Genomic DNA, 23,758 nt, shown 5'->3' with positions numbered 1-23,758 from the left:
AACGATTTCTTGGAAAGACAAGTATCGGACATCTTTTTTCCTCTCCAGGTAAGGTATATAAGCACCTATATCCGTCCATCTCTCGATATCCCTTTCTTCCTTCATCATCCAAAGCAACTTCGATTCTCTCTGAACATCGATCGCTAGTGTATCTGTACAACTTTCATACCTACTACGAACTCAAATTTCTCTCACCTCGCTTCTCAACCATGTCGTATCCCACCCCTACAAGGCGCCTAACAGCCACCGGTGCTTTCTCAACACAGCCGAATGCCCAGAGGTTCGCCGCGACGGGGAAAATATATCACAACCAAACACCTCTACACAATTTGCACCCCTATTCCGGCGGCAACTTCTACCTCAACCTCCCCCGCAACCTTCAACAATATCCCGCGGAATCCCAGACAATCAACGAAGCATGGAACACCAACGGCCAGGCCCTCATTCCGAATTCCAATGTCCCTCCTGGTTTCATCGACCATGCCCAGCTGAACCAATCTCATCTTCAACAGCAGCATCAGTGGCAGCAGATCCCTCCGGTGCCGGTAATGCCTCAACCGGGCCCTGCGGTTTACTCAGCGCCTTCAGTCGGACTGAGTCAGTTCCAGACTCAGGCACAGCCTCAACAACCGAATTGGTTCTTTATCAACGAACCCAAGCCAGACCCCTACGACTTTAGTCTTCTCAGTGACTTCGGCCCAAACACTTACGCTTCTCCCGAGTTCGTCGATCTCTTGACCCCGCAACGAGCACAGGTGCCAGAGGAGGAGAAGTGCCATACCGGTCACTCAGTCGAGTTCCTGTAGACCTGACGAGCTCCCCTCCGCCGACATATACAGCTTTACCTTCCTCTAGCTCTACCGAGGAAGTAGGGCTCGTCTACCAAGCCCCTCCGCGTTCTATCCCAGAGTTTCGGCCACAATACGATGCTTCTTGTGGTCTCATCAACCAACTCGACCCAAACATCTACGCTTCTCCTAAGTTCGTCAATCCTGCGAATACGAAACCGGAACAGGAGCCGGAGGTTACGAAGACCCATACTCGTCATTCGGTCAATTTTGTAGACTTTACGAGCTCCCCTCCCCCGGCATATACAGCTACAGCTTCTGTTCACCATCCAAGACCCCGGAACTATGCTGCTTGGGGCATCATCGATCAACCCGAGGAAGACTTGAGTGCTTTTTCCGATTTCCTGAACCATTCGAACATGAAGCCGGAGCCGGAGTCGGAGGAGGACGAAGAGGAGGAGAATGAAGAGGATGAGGATGAAGAGGAGCAGGAGGAGGAGCAGGAGGAGGAGCAGGAGGAGGAGCAGGAGGAGGAGCAGGAGTACGAAGAGGAGGAGGAGTACCCCACCGCTACTGCACCACCCCCTACATATACCACTACAGCCAGCACTCCCAAGCGACCCGAGCAAGAAGAACCGGAGCTCTTCGACCAAGGCCTTCTCGACAACATCCTCGGAGCGTGTGAGGATACCTGGCAGAAAAAGACAAAGCCGGCCATTACCGCCATGCTCTACAAGTACAAGCGAACCCGGATTGATCGGGTAAGGTATATCATGGCCTGCCTTAAGGAGATGACGAAGGTAAACTCGGACGAGTTTCAACCGCCGACATGGAACAAGAAGAGGAGAAGGGATTCTAGTTCTTTGTTCAGCTCTGATTCTGAATCTGAATCTGAAGAACAGGACGAACGCCAATCTGAATGTAGCAGCAGCAGCAGCAGCAGCAGCAGCAAGAGACGTCGTCTGGACAACAGCGCAAGCACAATTGGCTTGGACGAAACAGTGGCGAGATCGGGGAAGAGCATAACGACGACGCCGGCCTTGGTGAAACCGCAGGAACCGAGAGAACAGCAAAACCCCAAGAAGTACATGACGGGCTTCCCTCACGAGTCAACGACCAGCTTCGTTTATCGTTTCGACATTCACAACCATGGGATGGTGAAAAGGGATAAGCAACGCCGTCCATATTTTCTGCCTTCCTAATTTCCTCCGCGATCTGGACTTGACTTCCTTTTCTGGGTTGTCTCTCCGATCGGTTTCTTCATTCTTGCCGGCCGCCTTCCTGCGTTCCTTCCAACTCGTTGTCATGTGCAGAGACCGCGCTACTGTCGTGGTTGTGGCTGGAAGTACGAAATGCGATGAGAAGTTCGACGTCGAAATCCGAGAAGTAAGCAGCCTTAACCCGGGGGGAGGAAGTGTTTAGTTGGGAAACGGTTGCGGGTGAGGCAGGCTTGGAACTTGATCTGCAGTCGTGGAGGATGCGACATGGAATAGAAGGTCAAGGTTCGACAGTGTCCGAACTTCCGAATTTGAAGGAGGAGGAGGAGGAGAAATGGCCGGGAATGTACTTGTAGGTGCGTCTGTAAAGTTGCTGGGAGGGAAGGTTACGGTCAATTATTGGGGATATTTGTGTCACTTGCGGCTTTGCCCTGTTGACGGCACGCAAGAGAATGTGAGAAAGTGAAGTTGGGATATTCAAGGGAAAGAGGGGCGTTATGGCTTTGTTCGGATACATGAGTTGGCGTCAACTGGTCTAATGGTTCTCTGGTTGGATGGTTCCCTGGTTGGATGGTTTTCTGGTGGCATGGTTCTCTGGCTGAATGGCTGTCTGTTTGCATGCTTTTATGGTTGCATTGTTCCCTCTTTGGATGGTTGTTTCATGGTTTTCCTCGGGTATTCACGAATATTGGATGGCATTGGATAGTACAAGTAGTACACAATGAATGCTCAGTGACTTCCTTACGATTCTGGACCTCCTTCCGTTGGTGGTCTCTCATTTCGTTGCCTCGTTCTTGCCAATCTCTTTATTTCCTTCCTTCCAAAGAGTTCAGTGCAGGAAATGAAAGACTTTCCGCCCCCAAATCCGCGGTTGTTGCTCCATACACTTGAACACTTCCACCCAAAGCACCCCTCCTGACTTTCAAGAACATTGAGCCATTGACCACCAGCCCAAAAACCTCAACCAACCGCTTTTGCATCACCACCACAAGCTCCCACCCCATATTCAACGCTGGCGATCCCAATACCGAGACGCGAAAAACAAGGGAAGAAAAAGAGAGAAGAAGCCAGTCTCAACATGAACCAACGCAGCGCCACGAAAGCCAACGGCAACAAGGTCTCCTGCCCCAACCAGCTACCACTATTGGCTGGCTCCGTTAGCCTTCCATCAGACATGTAATGGGATATATGAAGGTGACTGGGATGTGGAGTGTACCAACCTCTCAAGCACTCGGCGGGGTATAATCGTCGGCCTCCGCTTCGGCCATGTTGGACTCGGGAAAAGAGAGCTTCTTAACGACTTGGGAAAAAATGTCAGCTTGAAGGTGTAAGGAAAGCGGAAAGAAGCAACAAAGAGACACTCACCTGGTACTTCACAAACACCGACGTCAAGGGCATGTTCAATCCAGACGGTAGCACCACCCGGGGCCACAAGCAAAGTAGGCTTCGGAACACCGTTTTCAGTACCGTCTGTCTTGACCCGGAACTCAGCAGGGCCGTTGAAGGAGTAAGTGGCGCCTGCTGCCGACTTCAAAGCCTTGCTAACATTCCTGCTAGCGTCGGAGGTCTCACCGTCATCGACGCGACGGCGCTTGACGGCCTCGGTGTTAGAGGTCTCGCCGTCATCGACACGGCCGCGCTTGACGGCCTGGGCTTCGCCGCCAGAACTGCCAGCCACAGAAGGCTTGGGAGGCGGTCCCTGCTCCATGCTGTCGAGACACTCGAGGAAGTGTTTGTGCCATGCTTCAGGGTCCGGGTGGTTGGCCCACTTCTCGGCCAAACCATTTACATGGTTCCACCAGGTCTTGTGGATTTCATTCATCGCTTTGTCGATGTTTTCCTTGACCGGGTCCATATTTGGGGCTAGGTGAGGGTGATCAGAATGTGAGACTAATGGAACTTTGGAGGAGATGAGTGCGCTGAGAGTTACCTGTACGGAAGGAGATTGACTGTTGATCTTGGGTTGGAGGAGTGAGCTGACAATACGGTATGGTAGTAGCAGCGAGAGAAAGGAGTGTTGATGTTGAGTGAAAGAAGTCGATGTGATTTAGACGCGACGAGGGGTTAGGTACAAGAAAGTGTATCTTATCGGAACCGCAACCGCGTGTCGATATAACCAAGTTGACCTCCCCTCTCTTATTGGCTGTAGAGGTAATGTTAAAGTACCCTACTTCTCCTGTTTCAGATCTTGGGAGCCCACAGGAATCAAAACACGCCTTCTTATCACGAGGTCAGTCGTCCGAACTTTCTGGTTCCGCACCTGAGATAAAGCAGGACCGTCACCAAGTTCGACAATTGCTCGAGTACTTCACATTCTGGCCTGAATTGGAGTGTGGGAAGCCTGCTTAATTTATTATCCCGCAAAGATTTGGGTATTGGGATATATGAATCTATTTCTCTAGTTCCTAGTACCTACCTAATATTCCTTCTCTTCTTCCAATAAGCTCCTTATCTATAAGAGTATTCTTCGAGAGTATTTGCCAAAGCGTTATATATAATAAGGTCTAGACTCGTGTGGTATTAAGCTAATAGTTTGGAACTAAAAGATTCTAAGTAGTAAACTCGTTATTGAATAAAGATATTAAACTCTAAAATTCAGTTTGAAGGCCTATTGGGAAGTAGAAATAGCCTACTAGGGAAAAGGACTGGCATATTGGAGGGTAGAAATAGCCTATTGGGGGATAGAAAAGGCCTATTGGAGGAAGGAAATGGCCTATTGGGGAATAGTAACTAAATAGAATAAGTAAAAATAAGTATTAAATGTAATATAGTAGAAGATACCTAATATTTAATGTACCTTATATAAAGGGGGGTGCGTAGAGTTGAAGAAAGGTACCCGTAGCCAAACGAGAGGGTGCGAGGAGTTCGCTGCCTACGTTTAAGACCGACGTGTTTTTGTCCTCAGCTTTAGGTAGAAAGAGCCCTACGTATTATACGTCGAAGCAATCATTGACCGATTCTCGAACCCCCGGCACTATGTGTGTCTGATACGGAGAGGAGAGGGACTGGATTTCATCCCATCGCCAAATAGAACCCGCTGGAATCTCGTGCCGCACCCACTCACCGGTTTTGCCCCTCACCGGCACTCCCTTCTTTTTCTTCGAGGCTGCCTTAGTTTCTTGTTTCTTTCTTCCGTTCTCACTATAGAGTCAGGCTCTTCTTCTGTTTCGCGTTTCCACGTCCAACCGAACACCGTCTTACATCTCATCAACCACAGCACAGACTCCATCTCCTTGATTTGAACCATCATCACCTCTCCACCGAAGTCACTTTCTCGTCACCACAGTAAGTCAGTGGATAGTACCCTCGAATGTGATGACCATGAATCCACAAAGCTCAGGATATGTACAAGATCAACAAGCTGACACGCTGTAGACAGAGATGCCCTTCTTCGCGATCTTCATGCACGAGGCACCCAACCTTTCCTGGCTGAGAACAACTGGCGGAAGTTTCGGGGGCATTATCTTCACTTATGGTAGCGCCAAAATCGACACCCAGGGCGTGTTCTCTTGTGTCCTGTACAGACAAGAGTCTGGGACAGCCAGGTTTGTCGAGAGGTGCGAGACCGCCATGATTGAAGAGGCAGAGCCCATTATCATGCTCTTCGAGACGGAGGGCAGGACCGAGATCAGAGTCGAATCCGAGAATGAGGAGGCTTAACAGGCCCAGCAGCCTCATCAGCCTCAGACCTAGGACCTTCCACCGAATGACCGAGAACTCTCCATCCGAGAAGGAACAAACTAGCACACTATGTATGAGAAGCCGCGCAAATTTCTCGATTTACATGTCAAGATATCAGAACATTCAACATTTTCCCACCATGGCCGATGCTGGGTCATTACATCAACGGACAACAGAGATCAAAGCCTTCGTCGTTTGCGCAATACACCATTCCCCTTGACAGCTAGGAAGGGTTTGAGCTGAGAATAGAGAGAGGATCATGTCAAAGCCTGCGCTCAAGAGATGAGAGGGTACCTCTACATATTTCGAAGGGATATGACAAAGGTTGACAGCAGAGTTTTATTTGAGTCACAGGCAGACAGGGCAGCCCATAATATGAATCAAAACAATCACCCCCTTCACTGAAACTGCGCGCGTGGCGTATTTGCTTGGTGGAGTGACTGCATCTCACGCCAACGCCAAACAGAGCCCGCTCTTATATCATCGCCGGAGGCGCAACCCGTAGCGTTCAAGCATAAAAGGGCGTTGAGTCTTCTTCTTCTCTGCCTCTACATTCTTATACATTAACTATCCACTTCGCCCTAGGGCTTACTTTCACGTCACCTCACTGGAAATCACCCTTGGAAGATCGAAAGGATTACAAGATTGACAAGCTACATATCCCACAACCAAAAATGTCTTCCGTTTCTGATGATGGTTTCATCGCAACGTGGTTAAACGAAACGAACTTCAACCGAAGCACGCTTCATACCAATGGCGCCGGCATGGGCGCTATCGTAACTGATAATAGCGCGCAATTCGTCATCCGAGGTGCTTGCATGCTTACAATATCCAACCTTGACGCCAGTGAGAGTAGGCAAGTCCGCGTTCACACTACTAGGACGATTCAAGAGGCAGCACCGGTGTATGTGATGTTTAGAGCAGCGGGTCCGGTCAATATTCAAGTCACTTCTGAAGGCAGGTCCACTATGACAGCCACTAAACTTCCTAGTGGCACAGAGGGCTACGCTGTTAGTGACGACGAGGATGTGCAGATGCGCTGCCTGCAAATTATGGAGGGGTTTGTACCTTTCACGTTCCTACTGCATATTTGATAGAAGGCTGACGGAGATTTTCCACAGACTACGCCGTGCCGGCTATAATATCTAGTTTAGGCACCTTGCTAGAGCTTAGCCAGCATGTTCGCAGGAAAGACGGTCATGCCCGGACATTCATCACTGGAAAGGCAGGAGCGGAGAGAACCAGGATTTATAACAGGGCAAAATAAATAAAACAAAAGATAAAATAAAATAAAACCATAAAACAAAACAGCGGTAAAAACGGGTAAAACGGGTAGACTGCTTTTTGCAAAAACCATAAAAGATCGACCCAAGGTTCTTAACATTAGAAGGGGTAGATTCTAGCTGTTAAAACCAATCTTTCTCATATCGTAGTCCTCGTGTTGATCCGTTCAAACGCGTTGTGAAAAGTCTATTCCCGACGGGTTAGTAAGATATTTGGTAGCGTTATAGGGGGTTTATCGTATTAGCCTTCCTATTTCCTGATTTGTATAAGATTAGGTTACTAGTAATAACCTCTTATAGTATTATAAATTTGTAAACTACCCTGCAAGTCGCTCTCCCCTTTTATACTCTATAGAAATACTTTACCTTCTTTCTTTCTTTTTCTTTTAATCGGTATGGCTAAGTCTATTACCTCTTCCCTTATTAGTAATACTAGGAGCCCGCCTAATAACGACGGTAGTAATAGCTCCAACTCCCTAATTAATGCGTTTAACGTTCTTAAAAACCCTACTAATATTTTTACTTATATTAGAGAGCTAGTTCTCCTACCTAGTAACTAAGTATATAATAGAGAAAACCGCTATCGTAATATACTTATATTAACTAATATTTAATTAGTTACCGCTTTAAATTAGTAAATTTCCTTACGTTATATATAAAGGATGTAAATATATATTTAATAATTGGATTAAACGTTATAACCCTCGTACTTCTTCTATTAGTAAATATAGGATTTAGTTCGTTAAGTAGAAGGTTGAAATTGTTAACAATATTTTAATTATTAAAATTATTAGCTAAACTTAATATTATAATTACTATAATACTATCTATGTTAGTAATTATATTAGCGGCGCTATTAATTACTTTAAAAATACCTACTAAATCGATAATAAAATAGAAAGTTTGCTAACTAAACGATATAAAATAACTTTATAGAGTATATTAGAATAGATTATTAAAATTTATAAATTTAATTATATTTCTATAACTAAATTACTTACTAATATATTTAGGAAATTATTAATTAATTAAATTATTAATCATAACGTTCCCTTTAATACTATCGCTAACCCGGCTTGCTGCCAACTTTTATCCTTTTTTAACGCTAAGTTAGTAATTAGGTTATTACTACAAACTAATATAATAATTAAATTATAAATCGACCGTAGTTATTTAATTTATTTTTCTAATATTAAAGTAACGTCATTAGTAACCCCCTTTAAAAAGTACATTTCTTTCGATCTCTAGACTTCTAATAATAACTTTATTCTATTAAGTATTTATATTTACTACGTTGATAAGGATCGGGTTTTACATAATTATATATTAAGTTTATATTACATAAAGGGGGAGTACGGCGGTATAAATATCGTATTAATAATTTTCGACGTTATACACTAATAAGGGTTATTTAAAAAGAATTATAGTTAAATTTAAATTTAAAGTTAAATTAACTATTTCTAGAGCGATAACGTTAATTTTAATAATATTTATATGATTTACTTAATAGAATCCCTATATTCTAACGAAGATTTCCCAACGGACGAAGTTAAATTTAATAAATTTAAGAATCGATTGCAGCTATATTGCTTTAGCTATATTATTAATTTCGTTATGAAGGCTTTGTTTAAAAGGGGATTCTTGTAGTTTTATTTAATTTGCATTAATAGATACAGGCGTACGCTAAATTTAAAAAGAGGACGAAGAGTTGTTAAAATAATAGAAGAAGCGGGGTCCTATTAGTAAATTTCGAAATATAGTTATATTTGTGGGCCGTTCTCCCTAGTATAGGGAAAAATTTATTAATTTTGTAAAAGGGAAATTAATAGAATAAGAGAGGAATTAATACGGTAATAATTTTTTAATGCTAAAGTTAAATCGATTATTTTTACTACTAATAACGATATTAAATAGAATTCTATTTATTATATAATGTAGCGCGCGTTCAATTTTAAAAATATTATTAATACTTTTTATAAATAGAACCGCCGTTAAAATAATTCTAATAAATATATTGCGGCCGAAGATATTCTAATTAAGGAAGATTAGAATACATTTATTTTTATTCTCTACTTTTTTAAACTATTTATGAGGACGATCAAAATATTTGAATAATATAAATTATATTTCCCTATAGTAATAGCCACCCTTTACCGGACTTTCAAAGATTTTAAATAATAGCAAGACCGCTACTATAAGAAGATTGCGTTCGAGCCGTTCTAAAGATTAGATATTCTAAAAGTATATAATAAGGGGTAAAATAATAATAGCGATAATAATAATAATAGTAACTACGTTTCCTTTTTATAAGAGATTACTAATAATATCTAAAGTTGACCCTGTTATATTATTAATCAACTTTATCGTTTAAATAATTTTGAATTAAATTTATTTAATATTTAACGTCGTAATTATTAATTAATAGTCTCTTTTCGTCTTATTAATAATCAACCCCTTACTACTAGTAATTAACTTTCCGGTAATTAATTTAGTACTTAATTTCGTACTACCTAACTTCGCCCTCTTCTTAAATTAAATAATACTAACTATATATTTATCCGGTAGAATATCGACTATACAATCATTAAATTCGAAAAATATAGGGATTTTATAGGCAGATCCTCGTCGTATTAAATTATTATAATCCTTTACCCCGGTTATAAAAAGAAGTGGATTAATTTTACATTAAATAAATTGGAAGTTAACTGGGTATTTAATAATCTTAGGACTATTTACCGCTAAGAATACTAATATCGTAAAATACGTAACAATATTAACTAGGGTCTTACTAATTCGAGTTTAGCCGCCTTATTAACTTCTACGTTTTAAAGGGATAATAGCAATATATATAATTAATTAATACTACCTAATTATTATAATATTAAACTTCAATAGCCTTCCTTCGACGATGAAATTTTAATATATTTTAAGGAATCCCCTCAACCTATATCTAACTCCCTACTCTAGTAGACTTAGAATGAAAGCAAATATCTTCGTTTAACTATAATAATATATAATTATTTATTAATCCCTTCTATATTTAACGAATATAAAAACGTATTCAATTTGGGTAAGTTAATATTATTATTACAGCGGTATAGAATATATTATAATACTATTAATAGATTATTAAACTTGAAGGTATAGAACCGTTTTGATATCGAGGGTGGGGAGGAAGGTTTGTAATAGCCTTAATTGGTTGTAATCTCCTTTATTTTATTACTTGTCTTATTTAGTATATTTTTCTCTACGTTTTTATTATGTAATGGTGCTGATACGGCTGATAGAAGTGTGTAATTACTGTATCCCGGGACCGGAATATGTGTAATCCGATAGCAAAAACGATAAAACAAAACAAAACGGCTGGAAAATAAGGCAAAATCTCGATTCTAAGGCAAAATAAAACAAAACGGTCAAATCTGGGTTTTGTTTTGTTTTGTTATGAACCCTGGAGAGAACAGGCAATCCCTTGAATGCTGCATCGGTACCTTGGAGATAAAGGGAATAAAGAAGTGATTGTGCTCGCAACCTCCTCCGTTGTACCTCCTGTGAGCTTCTATGACCGACAGTCCGACAGTCCGACATGGACCTTGATTGTGCACTCGGCTTCCCTTTCTAAACTGGACCTGCTTCCCCCTATCCACCCATCACTTCCACTTCCATCAAACCACCATCAATTTCCCGGCATAGCATTTCTCCCGTCATGAATCCCATTACCAACCCCTTACCCTACCATCGGCGTCAACTCCAAGTATTATATAAACGTCGACCATGTCGTTATCGACCACCCCGGAAACCCTCAAACCCCTCTTGCTTCGCACAGAATCCGAGCAGTTGCTTTCCGAATACAACATAGCAAAGTCTATACGGATGAAGGACATAAGGAACAAGCTCAAGTCCCTCCGTAGCTCGGATCCTGGGTTTTGGAGCACTGCGGCCAAGCTCGCGGGCTGCAAGATCAAGACTCTCGAAGCGGAGACCAAGTACTTGGAGGTACGACAATTGCACGATCCAGATGATGATCCGGACGAGTACGACCTGATACGATGGGCCGATAGCATGAAGTGGAAGGTGAAGGCGGCTATGCTTGAGAAGCAGCTATACACAACAATAGCCGACAGGCCCGCACGAGTGGGCGTCGTTTCGATATCTTTTGCCTGCTTGTTGAGGACCTACCAGGGCACTGCGGGAATGGGGCGGCCGAGCCGAGCAGAACATGTCAAGTTCAGACAGTCCCTCCTCACAGCATACGATGCCGGCATGTACAGGGTCGTGCAAAGTGGAAACCATCGCCACCTCGACCTCATCTTCGATCCCGCCACCGGCACCCATCGAGATGCTAGCTCCATGGTTGCGGCACACATTTTCCCATATAAACTAGGCAGTGACACCATGTACGCGCTGTTTCCCTGGTTGTGGCCCTCTGACGCCGAAGTAGATCTCTTCTCGCCCTACAACGGCCTTCTCCTCCCATATGCCGTCGCCCGTGCCCTCGACCACGGGGCCCTAGCAATTGTCCCCAACCTCGACGATAAAGCGCTTGAGAGCACCCAGGTGTTGGCGGAATGGGAACTTGAAAATCATCACCCCAAAGAATACAAGTGGATGGTCATCGACGAAAAGGCCAAATATCTTCTGGATGCGCTCTTCATGGGGCCCGGGTCCCAGCCTGACGATCCACGGACATGGATGACAGTTCGAGAACTGGGCGGGAAGCCATTGCACTTCCGGCCGGGTGCTAACGGCCACCGCCCAAGGACGCGGTTGCTGTACTTTGCTTTTGTACTTTCCGTACTCAAGACGGTGTGGCGGTGTAACAGCCGGGCTGAGCGTCAGGTCATTCTCAAGAAGCTTGTTGACAAGACCTGGTGGACTTGGGAGGGCCGGTACCTTAATCAGGCACTACTGTTTGCCTTAGAAGAAGAGGGCAACATGCCTCCTCGACCGGTTAGCGACATGATCGAAGCCCAGGAAAAGGCTGAGATTGCTCTGCTGGCGGTTACTAGAGCGTTTGATATCCGGAAGACAAGATTGGAAGAACAAGCCGCGAAAAAGTTGGGAGATGAAGAAGATGAGTTCGATGATAATGGTTATCGTTTGCCCTACTGGGAGTTAAGTAAGGAAGAGGCGGAGAAGGTAGCGGAGGGAGAAGATGAAGTACATGATGATGATGATGATGATGACGAGGAGGAGGAAGAGTGGAGCGATGATAATAACAGTTATGGGGATAGTGACTGGGACTTCTGTGCGGAGCACGTTTGAAGCTGTGGTAGTGCAGGGAGTGACGGAGGTTGGCGAGTAGATCAGGTGCGGTGCTTTTAGCTTTTAGTTTCGTATACGATTATGCGCCATCATGCTCACGTTCTGGGTTCAAGTTCTCCTTCCCCTGTATTCCCGCTACGTAGAGCTATTAAATGCTTTCCCAATCCGAAATTTGCCTCTTATCGTACCTCTACGAATTACGCCTTCCCTCCTTCGTCGCTGCCTTTATCTGGTTGCTTCTACTTCTACTGCTCCTGCGGCCTCATTTTCCATTGGACCTAATCCTCGGTCCAAACGCCTTTGCCCACTCATTCGGCAAAAACTCCCCCTTCTCCTTCCAGTCCTGGACAATGACCCGGGTATGAGATACCTCAAGAGTAACTTCGACTCCGGCGCCGCGGCCGCGGCCTTCAAATTTTCATCCAGATATATCTCTTGGCGTTGTAGGACTATGTTCCGCATCATTGAATAAGATGGTCCTTTATCAGAAACAATGCCAAAGTCTGTGTGATAGCAATAGCGCGTTAACATTCATCAGCCGTGACCTTGCTACCGCTTGAGTGGGGCTAAACGCCGCCCATTTGCGCGCACCTCTCGGCGGGTACTAACAAGACGTTAGGCATCTCTAGACAGAGTCACAGAGGTTGTGGACTGGTTCAAGCACAACCAGAAAAGCCCTCCTTGTGGATGTTCAGGATTTATCTCCAATTTGAGAGAAGTAGGTAGCTCAATATGTTGGAAGAAACCGACGGGAAAGAAAGGAAAGTGAAGCAGGTGAAGGAAGAATGACCTCAAAGTGGACCAAACAGCTAGGACACAGGTTCTAATCAGCGCTGCCAGCTAGTGCATTCCAGGGGCTTTTGGGCGCCGTAGCAGGCGGGGAAAGAACGTTTCTTCATCGACATATGGGCGATGTTGATTTCGGGTTCGTTTCATCCCATGCTTCTTTTCACCACCTGCAACAACATCAAAGACTTACGTAGAACGGATGTTTCACAAACACGTTTTAATAGTGAGAAAGAAATATCAATGAGGAGTTCTTGTATACATAGCAAACAGAAGACAAAACAAATGCAATGTCAACACCATAGTAAACTCCAAGCCAAACAACTTCTCGCGGCCAAAAATATGACATTGTGTTCACGCCATCCTCCGTCTCTTCGTCTCCCTCACAACCTCAACATAGTCACCTCCATCGGAAACACTCTCCTCCGGTTCTATCTTGATCTGATGAACGAACGTCGACGGCCAAAACTCGAACAGCAACATCTCTCCCTCCAATCCAGCCACCTCCGGCAAGTTTTCCAACAACTTCAAGTGTTCGCTATAAGGGCGATATGGCTGAGGCTTCATACCCCGCGCTTTGGTCCTGGCAGTCTTAGAACGTGTAGTGGGGTACCGACGTTTCGGTTTGGTCTCCGTCTTCACCTCAACGCCGCGCTCCAACCACTACTCACACTCCTCATTGATAATCTCCGGCATGAGTGAAGTGTGCTCAAACAGAGAGGCCTTCAGGAGCGTCGCCACGCGGTCCCGTAAGAATCTTGGATTCTGGGCCCTCATCTCATCGGCAATGTGACTATGCAGTTGGTCGTGCTGGACAAGTGAATTAGCCCTTTGCCCATCGTCGTTATCCAGTAAATGCCGTCCCGCCAAGGTGTTCTCCAGAAACAGCACCAGGTTACTATGCAGAAGCATAACCTTTGATCCCGCCGCGCGGACCAGACCTTTCCAATTTTGTACCAAGTTCTCATCCACATATTGCGGCTTCTCTTCATGTTCCATTTCACGGAGAACAATAAAGGGATAGAGTTCCTTTCTGATCTTATGCGCTATGTTGTCACAGGCTCTTGCAAGGAATTCTATCTGAAAGTCCGTGAGCGGCCCGGAGGGGAGGGTGTCCCGGTATGATTCGACGGCCAGCGTAAACTGTAGGAGGGATAAAGGTCGTTGGTTACGGGCCTGGGACATGTTGTTTTCGATGTGGGTGATAATGAAGTTTAGATAGGTTGAGAGGGTTTCGAGGCGGTTCTCCTGTACGAAGTCGTAGTTGGGTAACTTGAATGTTAATGGCATCCTTTCGATCTCGTGTAGTAATGAGTTGAAGAGAATCTGGGAGTAGGTGATAGCCTCTTCATCGTTCGACTGTTCATATGCTCGAAGGGCAGCCTCGCACCCATCCTTGGCTAGGATAAACGATCCTTCAGAAGCGTTTGCAATACTTGCGGCGAGAGGTATGCGGAGCGGAAGAAGCACACTCTCTAGCCGGTTGCTACTAAACTTCTGGATATCCTCCCGCGTATAATCCTGAATACGGAGGGTATGGAATTTGTACCCCCTTTCCTCCCGACCGTGGAATGAACGATCCCAATCATGGAACACGCCCCCAGGTCTACTGGCAACACACACTTTGACACCCCTAATTCCCTTCAGCTTGTGGATAAGCGGGGCTTCTTCCACTTCGTCGATGTTGAAGAAAGCAGATTTCTGTCGCGAAAATCCACTCGGCCCGTCCAAAAAGATGAAGACCCGCGGTCTTACTAGCCCAGTGTCTGCCAGGAAGAAGAACAGAGTGTTCTCAAGAGTCTTGAACTTCAAAGTCGATAAGCCTGCCTTGATGTAATCCGGTTTCCGCTGGCTAAGCATCATGTTGTAGGTGTAGGCAAAAGCCCGGTCGATCTCACCGGGGAATTGCTTGAAAAGCTGGAACAGGATGTTTTGGATCATGGTAAGTTCTTCGAACTGCATGGAAACGGGGTTCCCAGCCCGAGCAAAGCAGTGCCAAATGACGATGGGCTTCTCCCGGTCCGTATCCTTGTTTCTCTCTGCGCCTCTTGTATATGGTTCGAAAATCGAGGGGTCTGATCTTGCTTGGCTTACTATGTGTTTCATCAAAACACTCTTGCCAGAGCCAGGGTCCCCACAGATCCAGCATATGTTGTTGTTGTAGTCGCAATCTTGGAGCCAAGCGATGAGTGTTTGGCCTGACATAAGCACCGATCGAGCATCTTTCTTCGTTGTTTCAAGAGCCCGATCCAATGTGCCGGGACAAGGCTCCGAAATCCCGCAAAGACTTCCTCTCGACCGAATGGATTGTAGGTTTCCATGTTTCTCCGACGAAGGGCTCTCGTTGTCGTGTCAGTTTTACTCGAGTCGTGGTAACGATCCATAACATCCGTCGGCAGAAGATCTGGAAACTTTGTTTCGTTTGTGTAGTCACTGATAAGCGTGGAGAACAGACCATCAATAGTTGTCAACTCCTTCAACTTGGTTGAAATCCCCGGAATCGATGACCGTGCAAAATTATTTCTCGCAAGCCTTTGATTATTATTAGAATCCTCATACATAGTGATTTGAACACAATGCATACCACAGTGAAAGCAGAAATCGGGTATCGAGTAGATTTCTGCCGGGAGCAACACATAAGGGTGTTTCTGCACGGGGCAAACGGTAAAGCTCAGTAATGTAGGTCCAGGAAGAACGTAAACATTCCTCGGCCAACTTGCAGATGTGCTTCCCATCGCCATATGATTTGAAAATTGTCGAGGATTTGTCAAGGTGGCATTCGAGTAGTACGGAGAGAACCCTCAGTTGTTTCCAGAAATCGCCGTTGTCGACTGTTAATCGCGTGTCGGAGATGGCTCCGCAAGCCAGCTGCAGAGCCATAAATGTGCCCAATTCGGTTTTGAGCCAATCCATCCTGGCTAAAATGTCGCTGCAAATTCTATGGGGTCGAGTGAAGTCAGGGAGGGTCGAGTATAGGCTGAGCTAGGATCCGAAGTGGTCGTGAGGATTTTGGCAAGGTCAAATATATCCTTCATGGTGTCATCAATTACCTTAGATCAGGAGAAGGACGACAAGCACGGCGAAATGGAGAAACTAGAAGGCAGAAATCGAACGGATGACCAGAGCGGGCACATAACGGTATCCATTCAAGTCCTAACCATCGGCGTATCGCTCTCCCTTGGACTGGTATCTTTCCTTGTCTTGCCTGTGTATCTTGTATCTTTCCCGACTCGCTGGGTGAGTGGACGGAGGTATGGCAAACAACCACGATCTTTGTCTCGATGTGCGCACGAAATCCCAGTTGGTTCACGCCGAGCGGCACGGCGGCCAACGGGTAAAGCGGCAGCGTTGGGGAGCTGTTCATGTGGAAGGCGTTTGTTGGAGGGCGCCCGGAGACAACTAACGTAATGACAGGAAGTATAATCGCGTGGAATGATCTCACGGTCGTGAAATACATCGCGCGTGTTGACGATGATGTTGGCGAGGAAGTTCGGATGGATGGTCGTTTGCAGTGGTAGTGGTCCAAAGAACGGCTGATGCGTGGAGCTAGAAACTGAGATGGAATCTTATCAGCAAGACTGTTTCATTTGCGGTGTGAGAGATAGTGGGATAGCACTAACACGCTGCTCAATCACGGTGTCGTCTGATGTGCTGTGCGAGACGCCTGGTGCTCCCAACAGGGCGACACCATTCTTTCTCGTTGGCGCCATATCGATAATGTGCAAAAGTGCGGACAGCGAGATCATACGGATTCCGTTGGTTGAAAGATTGGAGGGAACAAGCTATTTCGTAATGTCGAGCACTAAAAAGTGTTGGCGAGAAGAGTGGTTGGTTGTCTACTGTGTACATGGAACGTCGTGTTGTCGATCATCGAGTTCGGACGAAACAAGTCGAGCGGTCTCAGATGCGCCGCTATCTGGATTGGCGTAGCAGCCCGCGCACTAGGGCTAGTGCAGTAGCAAGCAACGCTGCGTAGGTCCAGGAGACGGAGGTATTACCAACAGCCGCCATCCTTTGTCGGTACCATTTCGTTCGCGAAGGGGGGGTGCCGTCCGCGCGCCAGCTGTACGAGACAGCCGTAAGTGCAAGAATGGATTGAACGCATGGGGAATTGATGATATGCGCCGACCCGAAGCTCAGGGCAACAGACATGGAGGGAAAATGGGTGGATTGATTCTTTGCCTGCCCGAGTGTAGAAGGCGTAGTTTTTGGTTGCGAGAAAGATGTCAAGGCAAGAGATGGCGACAGGAAAACCCAAGGCAGGTAAGAAGGGTAGAGGTAGGGTTTTTCCCCGTTCCCGTGTGCATATCAAACGCAGGTGCATGAAATAAGATGTGCCCTTAACACAGAAGCCGCGGACATGCCACAAACGGCTGTTAGTGTTCTAACATAGAGATGACATCACACCTTCGTCCGCGTGCAGCACAACATTTGCGCATACTTTTGTCCGCGGGCAACCATTCCTCTTCACAACATCACGGCGACAAGATACACGGCACCAAAAAGTAATTCAACATCTGTTATTTGCACCGCCCGCGCTATCGCAAGCATCAGACAACTATATACAAGAATGCGAGTCGATCCGAGAACCAACACGCGCCAACGAGCCGCTTCCCAATCCGTCCGCAAGAGCCAACAGACCGGTCACGGCGCCAACAAACGCAAACAGCCGACCGAGCACATTCAGGCCTCAGAATTGCACTCAAGCTATCCCTTAACCTTCAAGCTAACCATTGCGTCCCTCCAGTCCCGCCTCAAGACTGAGTAACCCGATCCCTCGACAAGACACCCATCGCTCGCTCACGGACTCGAAGCCCGCTTACAAGCACTGCGAGTACCACTGGTTTGAAGCCTGGCAAGTCGAGCCAGACTGGCAGCAATTCGCACCACTCCATCCCTGGCCACCGCACTGTCCCCACTTAGCCGCACAGTTACCAGATCCGTTTCCGGGGTTGGCGGGCGCGGTAGTAGTGCTAGGGTCAGAGGGGGTAGTGCCGCTGCCGCCGCCGCTGCTGGCGCCGACATTGATGGTGCTGCTGCCGGAGGAGAAGTAGCCCTCGGTAGCGACGATCTGGTAGTTGTGGGTTCCGAGCTGGAGACCGGACCTGGTCCAGGCGTCGAAGTGGTTCTTCATGTTGACGGAGCCGCCGGTGCGCTTCTGCTGGCGGACGGACCAGTACTGGTAGAAGGTGGCGGTGCCGTCGATGGAGGGCTGGTTGACGCGCTGGGTGCGGTAGATGTCGTAGACGCTGCCGTCGGTGGTGACGGACCCGAGACGGGTGGCGCCCGTGCTGGGGTTGTAGGTGCCGAAGTTCTCGACGACGTAGTACTCGACGAGCGGGTTGCGGGTCCAGCCGTAGACGGAGAGGTAGGAGTTGCCGTTGGGGGAGTAGTTGCCGGTGTAGTTGATGGTGCTTGACAGGGGGAGAGAGTGTTAGTTGAGCGAAGCGAGGAAAGGGAAATGGAGGAAGAGACATACCGATCAGTACCGGGCATCCATCCCTTACCACCGACCCAGTTGCCGTTGCCGGACCACTTGGCACTGTACTGGCCGCCAGCCTCGTTGGTGTACTGGATGCTGCCCTGACCATCGGTCCAGAAGGAGAAGTAGTAGCCGTTGTGAGTACCAGTGGCAGACTGGGTGTAGGTCTGGCGCTTGAAGAGGCTGCCCTGGCCGGGGAGCTCGCCGGGGAGGGCGAAGACGGCAGAGATGGCCGTCGAGGCGGCGAGGAGGATGGAGGAGAAAGCAACCATTTTGATGTCTTGACCTTCGACTGGAGAGGAGTGCTGAGGATGAGGACCAGATTTCGAGTGGTGATCCCGGGGAGGTTACCCAGGGGTTATATACTTTTTGTCACCGCTGTTGAGTCCAAGGATATGATGGATCGCCTCATGGTGGTTCCACGGTAAAAGCTTCCGTTACATGGACACAGTCGCATTGTTTCCTGGAAATGAGCGAGGTTTGAAGGTTCGTGCCCCCTTGGGCTTGGCTCGCTTGGCTGAGGTTCGGTGGTGTGGTGTTGCAACCCCCTGTTCTTGGATTTCATGGGGAAGCCGATTTTAGCACACCGCGATGTAACCATCCGGAGACCTCGAAGCGCCATGCGATCTTGCTTTGATAGAGACCGCGTGGATTCTTGACATTGAGTGATCGGACAGAGGTCGCCAAGATTTTCCTTTTTTTTGCGGAGTGGTTGACTCGTCTTGCCAGTAGCAAGCCCAACCGGTTTAACCATCTCCATCTCCTGGCCCATTTGTCCCCCCGGCATGCGGAGATGCTGGCCGATGAGTTGCTGTTGACATCGTCTTCTCTTTTACCCCATAGGTGAACTAGCAGAATCTGGGGTAGCCAAGCCCAGAAGCCAGATCCGTCTGTCAGACTTTCCCTCCTACCCGATGGCCCTAATCTATGCCCAACAGGCTTAGCATGTCCTGATGTGTCATGACAGGACGGCGAGGCCGGACATGATCTTCAACTCAGCGAACAGAGTATCAACGCTGTGGTTATGCTCCTCCTCAGTCTTTGCCCCTTGCACTGTGATCTCCGAGACCATGGGCCCTGGAGATATTGTTTCCTTCACCAAAAACCCGGTTACCTACCTCATCACCACAACGCATCATCAGCCCTGCTCAAACAAAGTGACCACAACACAACAATTGCCGTCTTCGTCAGCCGGGCTAGAGCCTCCAAGCACCCGCAAGGTTCAGGAAAGACAGCACCACAAATGCCGATTAACCCGGCGGCTAAATACCTCTAGTTTTCAATGCGACTCAACACCGTTCTTGTGCCTTTACAGCTTCCATTTCTCTTAAGGGGTTCTTGGCAGAGCGGTCCTAGGCACTGTGGTAGGGGAGCTAGCAGGGACCGGTTGAGTTTGTGACTTGCTGAACTGGCCGGAATAGGAAATTCGCGGTAGAGGAAGACCGAAAACTTCTGGAACGGGACAGCTGGCACAAAAGCTGGAGGCCTGACCGCAGTGGCCTGACCCGGACTGGAGTCTGACTGGAGCCTGGGCTGGACTTGGTGTTCCGGTTTTAGGAAAGAGCATTGGACTCTGGGAGTCTGGGGAGAAGGAACGATGTCCGTTATGGATCTCGGAATGTTCTTTGACGCTCTATCGACATGGAGCGAAGGGCCCTTTGCCCTGAATGCTTCCCGGCGGGTAAAGTGGTCTTGGGTAACATTTCGAACTAACATCAGGAAACCGTCAAACCCAGAACCGTGATCTTGAGAAGTTGTCAGTGCGAGCAACCTGAAGATACAAAGCATGAGGTTGAGAGCTCCTGCCATCTTGGCGTTGACCCAGTGTCTGATTTGCTCGCAAGCTTGTCCAGAAAAGAAAGAACGACGGCGACAACCCGACTGTAAGCGCCTACCATCGGATAGGTGCATGAACTCCTTCCCTTCATCATCAACCGTTGTCGCCACGACCGGATCTGCCTGTATCACCACTCCTCCAATCTTTCAAATCTCATGAAACCGCCACCTTTAACTTGATCAGCCATTTCTCTCGCCTAACCTTCCTTCTCGAGTCCTCGTCAAAACTTGCCTTCGTCAAATCTTTCCCTCGGCAAAACATTCCTTCTCATGACCTCTCCCCCAGCGCCAGAGATAACTCAACTCGCCAAGCCAACTTTGGCAACTAACTCAACTCAACTCAACTAACTCGAACCCCTGAGTTGAGTTAACCAACTAACTCGAGACCCTCGAGTTAGTTGGCCGAGTTGGCCGCCTTCGGCAGAATTCTTTTGGTGGTAAAATCGCCCGGGGAGGGGATTCCCAAGGGGGTGCCCGGGTGGGGGTTAGGGTTATAGGTGGCTCAAATGTCTCGGCAACTTTGGCAACTAAACTCAACTCAACTCAACTCGGGATTTTGAGTTGACCCACTCAACTGACTCGAACCCTCGAGTTGAGTTGAGTTGAGTTATCTCTGCCGCTGCTCTCCCCTCATAGTCGTTCCCATTCAGTTCTCTTCCCTCCGACCATGTGGTTAAAGCATCTTTGGACTGCGGTAAAACCTTTCATGATCACCATTGCCCCCAAGGTCTCTCGCCGTTCGCAACCTTCCGTCTACCTATGACCGAGATGAAGGGAAAACAACAACGCCACCCACGCCACCCTCCTCATCCTCAGCCACAGCCTCTCAGGAATCATGCCTACCTGACACATCCTGTAGAACTCCAAACCTTGGTCTTAAGACGTTGAGGTTGACAGCAAACGCCCTTGGTCCCTTCATCATCGCCATCGCCTTAGAATCTGCCAAACAACTGTCGGTCAGCTTCTCCTCACCACCAAAACACCCATCCTCTCTCCAACTCATTACCACGCCATCACTCCCTCACAACTTTACCTTCCCGCTCTTCCCATCCAACTCCACCACATTCCTCCCCTTTTCCTCCTTCTCCTCATCCTGCAATTCCTTGACGATACTAGGCCACCGCCCATACGCATCCCCCTCAGCATCAAACCCCAACAACCACTCCTCCCTCATTAACCAAATCCTCTCCGGATTATTCCACACTCCGTCCGGTCCGTCCCAGTTGGCCTTATGCCATTGTTCCCTCGTCTTTGGGCCCATGGCTTGGGCTCTGTGCACCCTTTCGTACCTCAGCTTCTCGTAAGCTTTGAGGGCTGTGGGGGCTACATTCTCCTTTGCCATCTCCCCCTTTCCACTGCTCCGGCAGGAAAGTTCCAGGCACGCAGCGACTACCGTACCGTCTTCAATGCTCTGGCTAGCGCCCTGAATGGAAGTAGGCAAAAAAGGATGCGCCGCGTCGCCTATAAGCGCTGTCCTTCCTTTGGGACTGACGAAGGTCGGCAACGGCTCGCGATAGACCAATTTGTGGTCGATCAGCCTCCCCGGCGGCGTAGCCTTCACCAGTTCCCTAACCACAGGACACCATCCCTCGAGGTAAGTCAGAGCCTCTTCGGGCTTTCCCGGGAACTGCCACGATTCTTCGATGTTGCCGTCATCGATGTGGGTGAACACCCAGTTGATCTCGCTGCCGCCCTTGATCGAGGAAACGAGGAAGTGAATATCGGGACCGATGAACCCTTCATGCTGATCTCCCTTTTCTACCAGGTGCTTGGTGACAGGGTTCTTTGCGATAACGGGAGCAGAGGGGAACCAAGCTCTGTACACCGCGTACCCCGAGCTTTTGGGCTGTTCGTCTTCCTCTAGCCCAAGTACCAACTTCCTCCCCCTTGAACGGACGCCCTCAGCAGCTAGTACGGCGTCAGCCTTGACCTTCTCCGTCTTCCCATCCGGTCCCATAATCACCACCCCCGCATGCGGCCCTTCTCCCTTTGCCTCATCCCCATCACTCTCAAAATAATCCGTAACCCTCACCCCCCATCTCATCTCCACCCCCTTCCTGGTCTTCACAAACTCATAAATCAACCGATGCAACTCCCCCCGATGTCCATTAATCCTCCTCCCCCACCCGTCCTCCTCCACAAAACTCTGTCTCGTAACAAACTCCCCCTGGTAATGAAACAGGTCCAACCAGGTAGTCTGTCGGGAAATGGCTTCCATCTTCTGCGCGACGGACTCGCCATCGGGAAAAACCCATTTCTCAAAGGCGCGCGACCCGTTGGGGTCGAAGGAGATGATATCCCCGTAGCGAGTGATTTCGTCGATGGAGGAGACTTTCTCGAAGAGTGTCACGCGGTGGCCCTTGCGATTGCATTCGATGGCGGCGGAGAGGCCGGCGAAGCCGGCGCCTACTATTAGGATGTGCAGGCCGGAGGGGGTCTTGGTGTTGTTTGCCATGATGGGAGTTTATCGTGTGTTTGGGGTGTTGTGGTTGCGATGCGTGACGTCGTGGCCTGGTTATGCCCGGTTACGGTAGAGGTTAGAGGTTGTGTAGCTGTAGCAGGTTGAGTAGTAGGGTAATAAGAGCGCTGCTGGATAGATGAAGGATGAAACTCATGAAAGCTGGGAGAGCGACACGATATCGGCCGGCTGTTATTCTGGGTGCCGATGTTGTTTGTGGTGGCTGATGACGACGGATGTATGTGATGAGAAGTCACCAATGGGATACAGGCTGAACTGCCGACCCCGCTCGTAACCCGCGATATTGGCGATGTTGGGGTTGCGATCTGAAAGCATTGAGAATTCGTGGAAATTGATTGGCCAACCAGATATTCTACATTCCTTTCTGTAGTCGGTCGGCCGCTGTCCCGTGTCAACGTCGGAAGCTCTGCGGGGAACGGCATCGGGGTGACCATCAAAGAACGTCCTCGGTGCCATATACACGATTCCAGACCTGACCAAGCTCAACGGTTGTACTTTGCTGATCCTACCGTACCTTCGTCTCTCCCAAGTGAGCTGGCGATACAAAGCCGTTGCCGAGCCCATGACCGGGCCCGCCGATGCGACGAGGATCGTCCGGAGCAAGTGATGTAAGCAGGAGATCTCGGAGATTTCGTGCTCTGCCGGCGACGCAACAGGAGTGGAAGCAGACGCCGATCAGCTGTGAAACATACCTTCAGGTAGCCATGCTCTGATCGACAGAGCGGACGGGTGCCATATGGACGGCGGGTAGGCGACGACGATCGCTTTTCCAGATATGGCAACGAGCTGCTCGGCCCTGGGATAAACATCATTATCACAACAGCTATAACTATAGCTTGCAATTTGGCTGAAGACTTGATGCCAAGGTGACAATCGGGAATGGCTGAAGTGAGTGCCGTGTATAAATGAGACGGACGTCCCCGCACACGGTAATATCCAGTTGC

General features: G+C 48.0%; 8 protein-coding genes across 8 annotated transcripts; 2 read left to right on the top strand and 6 right to left on the bottom strand.

Moving 5' to 3' along the window:
- Positions 1–209: 209 nt before the first annotated feature.
- On the top strand, positions 210–1,959 carry B0H65DRAFT_440906 (uncharacterized protein; the record flags this gene model as incomplete). Its single annotated transcript, XM_062825489.1, has 3 exons — positions 210–783; positions 840–1,549; positions 1,714–1,959. The coding sequence occupies 3 exons, from the start codon at positions 210–212 to the stop codon at positions 1,957–1,959; spliced, it is 1,530 nt and encodes a 509-aa protein (XP_062685404.1).
- Positions 1,960–3,686: 1,727 nt separating this feature from the next.
- Positions 3,687–3,860, bottom strand: B0H65DRAFT_421264 (uncharacterized protein; the record flags this gene model as incomplete). Its single annotated transcript, XM_062824332.1, has 1 exon — positions 3,687–3,860. A coding segment is annotated over one exon (174 nt), but the record flags the coding sequence as incomplete, so codon positions are not given.
- A 6,880-nt stretch (positions 3,861–10,740) lies between these two features.
- B0H65DRAFT_419480 (uncharacterized protein) lies at positions 10,741–12,231 on the top strand (the record flags this gene model as incomplete). Its single annotated transcript, XM_062824213.1, has 2 exons — positions 10,741–11,738; positions 11,922–12,231. 2 exons carry the CDS (start codon positions 10,741–10,743, stop codon positions 12,229–12,231), a joined length of 1,308 nt encoding a protein of 435 aa, XP_062685402.1.
- A 1,000-nt stretch (positions 12,232–13,231) lies between these two features.
- B0H65DRAFT_144736 (uncharacterized protein) lies at positions 13,232–15,480 on the bottom strand. The gene has a single exon (XM_062820984.1). It carries the CDS (start codon positions 15,220–15,222, stop codon positions 13,681–13,683), a length of 1,542 nt encoding a protein of 513 aa, XP_062685401.1. The 5' UTR covers positions 15,223–15,480; the 3' UTR covers positions 13,232–13,680.
- A 421-nt stretch (positions 15,481–15,901) lies between these two features.
- Positions 15,902–17,244, bottom strand: B0H65DRAFT_459925 (uncharacterized protein). The gene is made up of 2 exons (XM_062826497.1): positions 16,638–17,244; positions 15,902–16,570 (listed from the first exon to the last, which is right to left on the bottom strand). The coding sequence occupies exons 1-2, from the start codon at positions 16,761–16,763 to the stop codon at positions 16,064–16,066; spliced, it is 633 nt and encodes a 210-aa protein (XP_062685399.1). The 5' UTR covers positions 16,764–17,244; the 3' UTR covers positions 15,902–16,063.
- Positions 16,847–17,244, bottom strand: B0H65DRAFT_144728 (uncharacterized protein). The gene has a single exon (XM_062820983.1). It carries the CDS (start codon positions 17,167–17,169, stop codon positions 16,930–16,932), a length of 240 nt encoding a protein of 79 aa, XP_062685400.1. The 5' UTR covers positions 17,170–17,244; the 3' UTR covers positions 16,847–16,929.
- Positions 17,245–17,810: 566 nt separating this feature from the next.
- B0H65DRAFT_144720 (glycosyl hydrolases family 11-domain-containing protein) lies at positions 17,811–19,271 on the bottom strand. Its single transcript, XM_062820982.1, has 2 exons — positions 18,497–19,271; positions 17,811–18,431 (listed from the first exon to the last, which is right to left on the bottom strand). The coding sequence occupies exons 1-2, from the start codon at positions 18,769–18,771 to the stop codon at positions 17,837–17,839; spliced, it is 870 nt and encodes a 289-aa protein (XP_062685398.1). The 5' UTR covers positions 18,772–19,271; the 3' UTR covers positions 17,811–17,836.
- A 2,085-nt stretch (positions 19,272–21,356) lies between these two features.
- On the bottom strand, positions 21,357–22,790 carry B0H65DRAFT_419616 (uncharacterized protein; the record flags this gene model as incomplete). The annotated part of the gene is made up of 1 exon (XM_062824223.1): positions 21,357–22,790. The coding sequence occupies one exon, from the start codon at positions 22,788–22,790 to the stop codon at positions 21,357–21,359; it is 1,434 nt and encodes a 477-aa protein (XP_062685397.1).
- Between the last annotated feature and the right edge of the window lie 968 nt (positions 22,791–23,758).

Source organism: Neurospora tetraspora (genome assembly GCF_033439725.1).
Source record: "Neurospora tetraspora strain CBS 560.94 chromosome Unknown B0H65scaffold_2, whole genome shotgun sequence".
Taxonomy (NCBI): domain Eukaryota; kingdom Fungi; phylum Ascomycota; class Sordariomycetes; order Sordariales; family Sordariaceae; genus Neurospora; species Neurospora tetraspora.
The sequence above is the reverse complement of the archived record's forward strand: the minus strand, read 5'-3'. Positions and strand labels throughout refer to the sequence as shown.